The sequence below is a fragment of the Eschscholzia californica genome, unplaced genomic scaffold (assembly GCF_041429995.1).
Source record: "Eschscholzia californica isolate CP2 unplaced genomic scaffold, dmEscCali1.0.p SCAF_3, whole genome shotgun sequence".
In the NCBI taxonomy this organism is placed as follows: Eukaryota; Viridiplantae; Streptophyta; class Magnoliopsida; order Ranunculales; family Papaveraceae; genus Eschscholzia; species Eschscholzia californica.
In genome coordinates, this window is record NW_028238420.1 from 43,768,918 (window position 1) to 43,781,537 (window position 12,620).

General features: G+C 36.8%; 1 protein-coding gene across 1 annotated transcript; it reads left to right on the forward strand.

Moving 5' to 3' along the window:
• The first annotated feature begins 128 nt into the window (after window positions 1–128).
• On the forward strand, window positions 129–12,337 carry LOC147550624 (anamorsin homolog). Its single transcript, XM_086665203.1, has 11 exons — window positions 129–279; window positions 402–466; window positions 1,319–1,396; window positions 2,616–3,001; window positions 10,105–10,246; window positions 10,538–10,698; window positions 10,779–10,883; window positions 11,027–11,186; window positions 11,266–11,402; window positions 11,849–11,923; window positions 12,028–12,337. The coding sequence occupies exons 4-11, from the start codon at window positions 2,927–2,929 to the stop codon at window positions 12,064–12,066; spliced, it is 894 nt and encodes a 297-aa protein (XP_086521329.1). The 5' UTR covers window positions 129–279; window positions 402–466; window positions 1,319–1,396; window positions 2,616–2,926; the 3' UTR covers window positions 12,067–12,337.
• Window positions 12,338–12,620: the final 283 nt, after the last annotated feature.

Genomic DNA, 12,620 nt, shown 5'->3' on the forward strand with positions numbered 1-12,620 from the left:
GTGTTGATTTTTAGGATGGTGGACACAACCAGGTACAATTCAGGGTCTGTTTTGCACTTTATGGAAAAATGTAGGGACCAAAGAGTAATTTTCGAGATTTACATTTATGCTGCTGTTCTCCATTTCTTAGGGTTCTTCCTCATCAACTGATCATGGGGAAAGAGAGTTAGTGCTAAAATATTGAAGTTTTAGAAAATTGAGATGTTTAGTAATTGGAGAGATGAAGGCTTGAAGCTTGATGGTGCGTGAAGATTTCGGTCGTAGCTATTTGGGGTGAAGGTAAATGTTAGTAATTGTAGATATTTTGACTTTGTTGCTACCTTTTTAGTTAATTCTTCTTCTTCTTCTTCATACTTTGGTGTGAGACTCCATTAATAGAAGTTAAGCTTTATATGTATTAGGTTTTCTGAAGATGGTTGAATAAAGCTACAAAAAGATTGTTGGGAGTCATCACTACAAGAGAAGGGTAAGAGATTCTCACTTCAATTTCAAATAGTATTATGGACTGTTTAAATTATTTAAATTCTAGGGTTTTATGATCTAGAAATTGGGGGTTTTGTGTTCATGTGACCATGGTTAGATGCGGGAGTCCAAGGAAATTAGTGATAGAATTTAATGGTTGAAGATGCACATCGATTGAGCTAAAACAACGGACTGCGTAATGTAGTTTGTTATCGGACATTTCTGTGTTAATTAAGTGTCCGGATGAAGTAATACAAAAGACGTAAGTTGTAGCTTAGAATGCTAGCTTTCCATAATGGTATGGTACATGTTATTTCGAGTTCGGATGAGAAAGATATGACCGTTAGTACACGCAGCGTACGATCAGTGAAACAGATGCACTGCTGCGTACAGTTTGTGGTATTTGGAGATGTTTTAGATTGAATTAAGAGAAACTACCTGAGAACAAAACATTGTAGATGAGATAAACTTTCCGAAGACGAAAGAATGGACTGAAACCGATCAGCGATCAGCGATGAGAGATTTGTGACTGTTATAGCGCGCAACGCGCTGTTAGGAAATTCAGATTCGCTGTTGTTTGTATTTTGCTATTTCGAGGACCGTACATTTTAAATTTGACCGAGACACTAAGGAATGAAATGGTAGAAACTGAAGTATCTTTCCAACGATATATGATATGCTTGAATTGGCACTAAATTGTGACGAGAATGAATCTAAGACAGAATAGAGTCACTCGGGGTCTTCCGATGTTCATGCGAGTCAAGTCTCTTTTGTCACTCTTGTCGTATTGTCTTTTCAGAGTTATTTATGTCATCTTAAGATTCTTGTCGAGGAATTTAAGTTTATCTTTTTCTAGGATGTCAGAAGGAAAGCCGAAACGAGTTGGCAGCAAGATCGAAGCAAATCGGATGAGGACGGAGTACTGCATCGCTAGGTATGGGTGATCTCATGTTTTCCTTTCATATTATCGTCTAGATTCATGCTAGGAGTAGAAGATATGCATGCATCACTATACATAGATAAATAGACGAGCATACTGCATGATTTATGGCGTTGATTTCAATGAGGTTTATAACATGGATTATGCCTATATTAAGTAAGTGTTTTACGATCAAGCTTGTATTGTTTATTGTGATTTCGATGAGATTTGTATTGTGAACGTTACTTTCTTGATGCGATGGTTTTATATATGCAAACATGTCTTACGAATGATTAGAGAAATGGTTTTTGAAACGGATTGTGATGATTGATGTTTGGAAACATATTGATTTCGTATGTTGTATGTGATTGGTGAAGTGGACTGAGACGAGGGTCTTGGCAGTTGTAGTGCTCCACTCTCTGGCCAGGATTCTCGTTAGGTTGGACTCTCGGGGCTCAGGGATTTGCTACCCTTGACCGCTCGATTGGACTGTAAGCCTGTTTGTTCTTACCCTCGGGGCTCAGAGGCTGTACACCTCGGACTGCCCGATTGGTTTGGTGATTGGGATCCCTCTGCACATTATGATATGACTCTTGGGTGTGCCACTTCTGTGTATGATAAGATAAGTAATGTTTTAAAAAGCCTATCTTAGTCGAGGGCGTAACGGGCCAGTTCCGAATCTGCTGAGATTGTGGGTGAAGGATGTTTTCACAAGAAAAGAGTATTATTTCGGTTGTTGACACAATAAATGCTTTTCTAAAACCAGAAGGAATAGTTGCATGCTAGGGTATCGATGAGAATATGTTTTTCGTCCCAACACGAATACTGGAGGGACGACCTAACTATTCGACTTCGGTGAAGCTAAAACGTATCTAGTTAAGCTAGGTGTATATATTTATCACGAGGTTAGCTTTTCAATGACTGTGGAGTCGCCTAGTGGGAGAGGGGCTTACCTACCTAGGGGTAAGCCACTTTCTCGAGAGAATTTGAGTACCTTGGTTAGTGCCGGTATGGGACGGTACTAACCAAAGTACTATAGAATTCTCTGGGTAACTCTCTGTTAATTGAGAGGCATACCATGGGTGGGCAGTTAAGTCTGTTACTGTATGCTAGAGTAGGATTGATATATATTTATGGTGTGCATGTTTTACTTGCAAAAGGTTTTTATCGTAGTTTTATTTTGGGACTCCTCTACCAGTTAACTCGTGTCGGTGAGTTACTGACCCCCTACCAGTGTGTTAGTATGCAGGTTCCTAGTTAGAAGCATCTGCAACGACAGGGTTAGCAGATGGATTACAGGGGTTGTGGCGCGGTGCCACTTTAGTGTTATTTCCTTTCATTTCGGTTTTGATTTAGCTTCGGAGTTATAGTTTTATACACTTAACACCTTATAATGTAAATATATATGTATCACATAGGTTGTGCAGGGATGTAAGGTTTTGTGCAGGTTGAGTTAACCTAGTGTTGGGGGTTAGCTTGGAACCAGAGTTTTTAGTTGAGTTATGTCTTATTTTTAGCTTCCGTTATGTATGTGTATGCGAATGTATGGTTTGCATGACAGGTTACAGGTACGACCCGTTCGATTTACAGAGGAGGTCCTGTCGAATTTTCGGCTCATCTGTGAATTGTTGGGCGTGGTCGTGCCTAGTTATGGGGCACGGGGGGTCACAGAAAAACCAAAGCAACAAAAACGGAGACCTCTATCCACACCATTTCTCAAAATCAATGTAGATGCATCTTTTAAGCAGTTATTAGAACCGGCAGTGATAGGTTGTATTATTCACGATGAAGAAGCAAATTTCATCATAGCCATGGCAGACTCTGTCAGAGGACAAAATGCGAAAGAATGTGAGAGCTTACCTATACTCCACGGTATCTTATGGGCGATTCAGTTACAGATTCAACATGTACATATAGAGAGCGATAACCAAAACATCGTCAATCACATTAACGAACAAGGTAATGGTTTGGACTGACAATCGAATCAGATCATCTCAAAAGTTATGGAACTCAAGAATAAGTTTACGGAGATCAAAGTCACATACGCTACGAGAAAAGTTAATGCTAAAGCAGATGCCCTAGCCAAATGGGGGAGGAAAAATAGACAAAAATATGTTTGAATGTAATACCTGCTTTCATGTCAGCTCTTAAGTCAGTAGTGGTTGGTTGGTTTGTAAGGACTCGGTTTTAGTATATTTCATAAAAAAAAAAAACTAATTTGGTGCTTGAAGTGATATTACTTGTGGTTGGGGATTTAAAATAAAATAAATAAAAGAACAAAAACTTAGTAAACTTATAAATTAACATCAATAAAATTAGAACTTCGTTGAAAATATTGAAAAAAAAATTGAAGGTAAAAGGCCAAAAACTAAAGGAAAACATTGTATGAAAGGATGAAACGAAGTTTAGCAGGTCTTATCTCAAACGGCAAACTTAGCCCTCCACCTATCAGGGGCGGAGATGTATGTAGACTACACAGGGCTACAGTCTGGGGTTATTTATTCGATTTTCTGTAAAAACCACACATTGAGATGGTCTGTAGCCCAATGGTAAGACTGATGAGTGAGTGTGTTGAAGTCTCGTGTTTGTTTCTTCCTTCTAGCAATGTTAACAACCCTTTTGCTCACAATTTCCTTATCCTCTATTATTTTAGGGTTCATTGTAATTGGCCCCCAATTTGTGACTTATCCAGAGTTTAGTCCCCGTATTTGTCTAATGTCATATTTCATGAATCAATGTTTTCTTTTACTTTTCTCTATCCTTTTCCCATCTGGACGCTATTTGAAGAAGGGTTAACGATCACCTTTTTTTTGGAAATGGACTACGATCTACGTTAGTCATTGCATGACATTAATACATCATAAGATGTGACCAAATATGATCATCCAGTTCCTATAGGACCTATCACTAAAATATTTAGATATCCAAGATAAATGATTTAGAAATCATTTTATCAATTAAGAACATATAATTTAAAAATTGAAACGTAATTCGGCAGTAGACATATATTCTCTTATCTGATGAACCGTATTCTTTACATCTTATTAATCTTTTTGTACTCGTTAATTTTGAAATTGAAGTTAGAAAATACAAAAAGTTTTGTGTTCAAGAGTGATTTTAATTTTTAGATAGCCAATATTATTTATTTTTAACGATAGAAGTTCAAATTTTGTAATTTAAAGTTAGCCCCTGTCTGAGTTCAGATCATGGCTCCGCCTCTGCTGCCTACCAAACATTAGATCTTTTCTATTTTTTTTTGTTGAGGATAGATCTTTTAACACCTCAGACCAGGCCCACATGTACAAGGTTTTGTTCCTGGCGATGGCTCCACGAGACCACCAAAAAGTCCTAGACACTTAGCTTGAGCATTCACCTATAGTCCGTGCTCCAGACACTCGCGAGCGATGTGAGACTACCACCCAATGAGCCTCGCACCTCATGTAGGGCCCAATGGCCCCCACACTTTACCCACACGCCACATAGTTCAAAAAAAGCCTCAAACCCTGGTCTCCTAAGCGGAGAGATACACATGTTACTAATCAACCGAAGACAACATAGTGCAATAGAAAACCGCCTCCCAATACTGACATACAAATGTTACTACTAAACCCAGTAGGCTTTAGAAATTGTAAGATACTACTTGCGTTAAAGACACCGGGCGTGGTACTAGAGGAGGAGATCTGACTGAAATGCCCGTGCAAATCCTATTTGGTAATGCTGTGCATGTAATGTACATTAACATATTAGAAGAGCACAACACTTGGATAGGTTATCTGTTGGGTTGTGGATTCAACTGCAATGGTAGCCTTCCGTCAGGGTCGGCCCTGACCCAAAGCCACCAAAGCAGTGGCTTTGAGCCTCCACATCTGAAGGGCCTCTGAATGAACTTTTATGAGTTATTTGCTTATTTCTTTATATCAATTAACACACAAGATTTGTCAGTAGGTTGGTCCACGTAGTTGTTTCATGCCAATCGCCCAGGTTCGAATCCCCAAAAATAGTTTTTCTTTTATAATTTTGTGAAGCCTTACAAGGAACTATTAAGGGCCCCAAATGCAATGGAGACTCGTTAATGAAGGAAAATCGTTCGTAGATGATTGGAATAAAGTGAAAAGTATTTTTCGATATGCTTTTCTCCCTTTACATGAATACTTATCTTTTATAGAATCTCAAATCCAATCGAACAAATTATTATCCGAAATTCCTTCGACTACCATGGTCAATATTATTGAAGGAGAGGTTTTTGATAAAAAAAAATCCTAATTTTTCAATAATGGAGGAAGAAAATTTCTATGAGACAGATCAAGAATAAGAAATCCAACTGACTAACACAAGCTCGAATAAGTTGTTTGATCCATATATGATTACGGGAGACGAATTAGTTGTGTCGAATCATAAAATACTTTCTCCTCCATTGATTTCTTCATGGCTTTCAACCTCCATCTGTTCAATCCAAAAATCTATATGGTATTGACCATCGAAGAGAGGAATTTTGGAAACGTTATTAATTTTTTCTTGATCTTTTCGATCAACGTAGAATTGTTTAGAATCTCGAAAGGGATCCCAATCTAAACGTGGAAAAATTTTCCAACACTCAAGGAGAGATGTATCCATGAAAAAAATTTCATCTTTTGTTCCCAGATTTTTAAAGCTCTGATACCAGCTGATGTAGATTGTTGCGGAAGCGTAAAAGTAATGGAATCCACCATTATAACAATGATAAAATACGTAAATAAACCGGTAAAATACGTAAATAAACTGATAAAGTAAAGAACAAAACGATAAACCTGATTAATAATAAACTCGATTGATAATATTCTCTGATCTGAATAACAAGGACAGACATGACTTCCTTTTATAGGAACTTAGAAACTTCTAAATAGACTCAAATTAGGATTCCTAAATATCAAAGATACTCAAATATAGAAACTTCTAAACCTAGACTTAGTAGGAAATATTAAAACATGGAAACTCCTAAACTCTAACCCTAATGGACTCGGCCATGAGGCCCTCTAACTAGTTCGGCCGTGAGGCCCATCTTGAGTAGTTTACTGGTACACTGTAGAGATATGTTCCCCACTTTTAACACCTCAGACCAGGCCCACATGTACAAGGTTTTGTTCCTGGCGATGGCTCCACTAGACCACCAAAAAGTCCTAGACACTTAGCTTGAGCATTCACCTATAGTCCATGCTCCAGACACTCGCGAGCGATGTGAGACTACCACCCAATGAGCCTCGCACCTCATGTAGGGCCCAATGGCCCCCACACTTTACCCACACGCCACATAGTTCAAAAAAAGCCTCAAACCCTGGTCTCCTAAGCGGAGAGATACACATGTTACTAATCAACCGAAGACAACATAGTGCAATAGAAAACCGCCTCCCAATACTGACATACAAATGTTACTACTAAACCCAGTAGGCTTTAGAAATTGTAAGATACTACTTGCGTTAAAGACACCGGGCGTGGTACTAGAGGAGGAGATCTGACTGAAATGCCCGTGCAAATCCTATTTGGTAATGCTGTGCATGTAATGTACATTAACATATTAGAAGAGCACAACACTTGGATAGGTTATCTGTTGGGTTGTGGATTCAACTGCAATGGTAGCCTTCCGTCAGGGGCGGCCCTGACCCAAAGCCACCAAAGCAGTGGCTTTGAGCCTCCACATCTGAAGGGCCTCTGAATGAACTTTTATGAGTTATTTGCTTATTTCTTTATATCAATTAACACACAAGATTTGTCAGTAGGTTGGTCCACGTAGTTGTTTCATGCCAATCGCCCAGGTTCGAATCCCCAAAAATAGTTTTTCTTTTATAATTTTGTGAAGCCTTACAAGGAACTATTAAGGGCCCCAAATGCAATGGAGACTCGTTAATGAAGGAAAATCATTCGTAGATGATTGGAATAAAGTGAAAAGTATTTTTCGATATGCTTTTCTCCCTTTACATGAATACTTATCTTTTATAGAATCTCAAATCCAATCGAACAAATTATTATCCGAAATTCCTTCGACTACCATGGTCAATATTATTGAAGGAGAGGTTTTTGATAAAAAAAAATCCTAATTTTTCAATAATGGAGGAAGAAAATTTCTATGAGACAGATCAAGAATAAGAAATCCAACTGACTAACACAAGCTCGAATAAGTTGTTTGATCCATATATGATTACGGGAGACGAATTAGTTGTGTCGAATCATAAAATACTTTCTCCTCCATTGATTTCTTCATGGCTTTCAACTTCAAAGAATTATACAAACCAATCTTCATGGCCATCCATTGTTTTTCCAAGAACAAGACAGGTTGTATATGTGACCTCTTTCGTCAAACTAAAAGACGACGGGCGATGTCGCAATTTACTAGACGTATCTACGTTGGTATTGCTTTTGCGAGTATCTTGGCAATATATGTTTCACATTATAATTGGTGATATTGTCAATATTTTTCTTCTTCGGATTTTCGGCAATTTTCGTGCAAAGTGGGAACTAAGGATTGCCTTCAAACTCGTCGCCGAAGTTACCTTCAACATCGCTGATATATATCCTCATTACTTGGACGATCCGCTTTATGACAATACCAACTTGGGGGCAAGTTGTTCCACAGCGGGGGAGTATGATGGAGACCATCTTCCTATTGGGCCTCACGACCATGGTGATAGTGGGCCTCACGGTCAAGAAGCTACATTAGCGTAGTTTCTATAATTAAGTATTTAGGGTTTCCATAATTATGAGTCTTAGCAATCAAGGAAAGTATTATTAGTAGTTATCTTATTTCCTTATTTGAGTCTATCTAGGAAAGTACAATCTCTATATAAGAGAAGTCTAGTCTGTCTTTGTTAAGCAGATCAGAGAATATTATGAATCAAGTTTATTGTTAATCAAGTTTATCGTTTATTATTAATCAAGTTTATTGTTTATCGTTATTTTATCAGTTTTATTTCGTTAGTTTAGTTTATTAACAATGGTGGATTCCATTACTTTTACGCTTCCGCAACAATCTACATCAGCCAGTATTCAGAGCCTTAAGAATCTGGGAACAGATAATTTTTTTTTAAATACTTCTCATCTTGAATGTTGGAATAATCTTCCGCGTTTAGGTTGGGATCCTTTAAGAGATGCACAACAACTCTATGTTGATCGAAAAGATCAAAACAAAATTAATGTCGATTCCAAAATTCCTATGTTTGATTATCAAAATTAATGTCGATTCCAAAATTCCTATGTTTGATTATCAATATCATATAGATTTTTGGATTCAACAAATGGAAGATTGGTTTATAAACCAAGAGGTTCGTGATGAAGATAAGGTTTTTATTCTTGAACAATACTATATTAGTTGTACTAAGCTTAGAGAATGTTATAAGGGTATTGAACTTAGAGAATGTTTATTATATCATCTTCTCCGATATAAGAAATTTCGTAAATAGTACCTGCTTTTATTTTTATTTCATTTTTCTTTTAATCTGGGGACTGAGCAAAGCAAGTAAAGTTAGCAACTAGTACTAGGGTTTATTTTTATTCTCCACTTGACCACTTAGAAGGTTAGAATCTGCAAATTAAACACTTCCTAGGTCAACCGGTTGATGATCATGATCTATGAACTATAACTCTTACTTTCTTATACGTTATGAATCTTAGATAAGTTTAAATTTTGTTTATTAGTCGGTGTTCGTTTGTCGATTGATGGTTATGATTTATGAATTATTATACTTACTATCTTATAAGTTATATATCTTAGATAAGTTCAATATTTGTTAATTAGTCGATGTTCATTTGTAGGTTGATGGTTATGATTTATGATTTATGATTCTTACTTTCTTATAATTTAGAATTCTTAGATGAGTTCAATTTTGTTAATGAGTTGTTCTTGATCGATTGATGGTTATGAATTATGATTCTTAATTTCTTATGAGGTATGAATCTTAAATAATTCAGTTTTGGTTCATTACTTTGACGTCTAATTGTCGATTGAGTGACATTGTTTATTGATTCATGTTTAAATTTTTCTAGACAAAAAATCTACATAAATGTGAAATGCATCGTTAAGAATGTATTTTATCACTAGAATTACCTTTAAATAACACTTTTACATATATTACATGTATCATAGGTAGAAACCTACTTATAGTGACTTTTTGTTAAAATCTTGGCTACCGTGAAATTAAAGCTTAGCCTCGTCTAAGTTTTCAGCACTGGATCTTTCATTGATAAGGTGACACGTAACCTTCAGGTGGCACCAACCACCAAGGGCCTGATGTTTGATACATCTCAGTACTCTAAATCTCTTGTTCGTTTACCTGTTTTATATATGCTTACATTTTAAAGCATAAAACCAGAAACAAAAAATAACAAGAAAAGTTGGACAAGTATATAGAGAAAATAAAAATACAATTTTCAAAATGTTATAGTGAAGCAGTAGCATAAAAGTAAAGTGAGAATAGCATCAACGCTAGCCTGAAAGCGCAAGCATCGACCACCTGATGATATTGTCTTGAATTCACATTGTACCACCTCCATTTTGAAGACCAATTCGTACTGGTGGACTTGGAATTCTTATATTTTTTCCGAACCTTAAAGTTGTATTCTTATTTTAGTTGTTGATATTCCTGTCGTTGTTTTTCTGCATGCTGCCCCCACTTTTTCTATATGCCGTTGTGCAGAATTTTATTGATGAATGCTCAGAATCTGTATAAATATATTTATTTTTATCGTTTCTGCAGGATACCATCGCAATGGCAAAGAATACAGTGGTGCTTACAGATCATGTTCTCGTGCCTGTCAGTGCAGTTTTGAATGCAATCAAAGAGCTCGAGGTTGATGGGCAGAATGATCCGCAGATTATCACTCAAGCTTTCCATCTACGTAATATTTTCTTTAGTCCGTTACTTCTTTGATGGAATATTATACTTTCTTGAGTTGGCTTTAACTAGTATTAGATTGCTTTCTAGTATCTGACCTTTGTAGTGATCATGCCAATTAGTTAAGTAAAGTATCTAAGTAACAAAAGATATTGAATGCTGTAGGATTTCACTTGTTTTTCAGTTTGTAGTAGAAGGGTTGTCTTATCTTTCCAAGATGGGCCTCCTATGCAACATTAGAAAGTCCTAGCTTGATTCAGTTTAATTTGAAATTAACTTCACTTTCCACTTGCAGAGATGCTTCCGATTGAGTCATCTTCAGTTGATACTGTCGTCTATATTCTGAAAACCCCTGATCTTCCTGATCAGTTACTTGCTGAGATCTCTAGAGTTTTGAAACCTGGTGGGAGAATCCTAACTCAGGCAGCATATCGTACCTCAGAGAACCCTGATAAGGTAATAACTGGTTTCCATAACGTAATGAAATTTTGATGTCCTTGAAATTCGCTTTAGATATTAATGGATTATTCTTGCAGCCTGGCTCGCATCTTGAGCGCAAGTTACTCTTGGCAGGATTCCTCGGAGTGCAACTTGTGGACCTAAAACAAATAGTACCAGAAGAAGATGTTAAACCTTTAACTGTGAGTGCGCTTATTCTTCTACCCTCCTGTCTACTTCTTATGTTACTTGGCTGTTAATAGGGGAACAACTTATGCGCCAGCATGTTAGTGAACGGTTTGTGTTATTTTTCGCAAGGTGTAAACTAAATTATTTATTTTGGCAGGTCAAAGCCAATAAACCTTCATGGGAGATTGGGTCATCATTTTCCATCAAGAAAACTACAAAGAGTTTACCCAAGGTACAAATTGATGATGATTTGGATCTTATCGATGAAGATAGTCTATTAACAGAAGAAGACTTGAAGAAACCAGAACTCCCCCCTGGTAAGATGACGACCCCTTCTCTACCTTACATCAATTTCGGAATCACTCTTTCAATTCTGATGCAATTATCCATGTGCAGAAGGTGATTGTGAAATTGGAAGCACAAGGAAAGCTTGCAAAAATTGCTCATGTGGAAGGGCTGAGGAAGAGGCGAAGGTTGAAAAGCTTGGGCTAACTGTAGACCAGATTGACAACCCTCAGTCTTCATGCGGCAGTGTAAGTATTTTCAGGCGTCTTGGTATTGGTATTGGTCATTGAACTTCTAAGTTTTGAAGTGAGCTTAAGTTTTGCTGATGCATTCTCTCTTCAAAGATTTGATATACCGATTAAGGATTTCTATGGATGTTAATTTGACCTACTTCAAGAACCTTCCTATATTTATATGAGCTACTGAGTACTGACTTAACTTTATCCCGGGTCCAACTGGTCATACACATAATTTTTTTTTGTTGATCTTGGCCGCATCATCCCAGTAAGTGGGGTCTTAGTACAATTAGAGAATACAAATCAGGTTGGTAAATGGACAAATATTAATCAAAGATTTCTACTTGTTTTTAGTGTTTATATATGTAAATCATCGTTTGCTTGAGATGATGTGCCTTGAGTTTCACCGTTTTTCGTTATTATTATACGGGTTTAACATGATTCTTTCTCATATGCAGTGTGGATTAGGAGATGCCTTCAGATGCAGCACTTGCCCTTACAAAGGTCTGCCTCCATTCAAATTGGGTGAGAAGGTAAGAACCAAATTCCGGTGTTGCAACTCAAGGACTTCTCTTGTTTTATATTCTTTAAGGAGTTCTTATCTAACTACCTGAACATGAGTTCATTTTTTTTCCAGGTAACATTGTCTGACAACTTTCTTTTGGCCGACATTTGATTCTTCTCCCAAGAATAACTGAGAAATCGACCGTGAGATAATGCTATAGTTTGACAAAAAGGAGTGACAGTAGTTCAGATATATATATCCCAAGGTTTTATTTTCCTGTGTGACTTTGAATTGTCTACGGAACTTTTTCCTTCAACGTTCCAAAAACAAAATAGTATGTTCTGTTTGATTGACTGATGCTGAAAGGCTGATGAGAAAGATTTAAAAGATTTTGCTTTTGGTTTTATTCTCTAAATAATACAATTATCGACTTTTATTGTTACATTATGCATCAATTTTTGTTAATACATTGATAGACTCTCGGACTGTTCTTCGTAAAATTATCTATATGGTTGAGAAATTGTAAAAATAAAATAAATGAGATGATGACAGAATCTCTTAAACCCAAGTTTGTTGACGAAAGAGTTGGAGAGTATTCCAATCTTACAAACAAATAAAATTACACAAGGAAAAAATCAGCCTTGGGTGGCCTGAGCCCGACGGGGCATTATACCTCATTTGGTTCGATATATAATGTACTATACATCGATAAATCATGAAACATG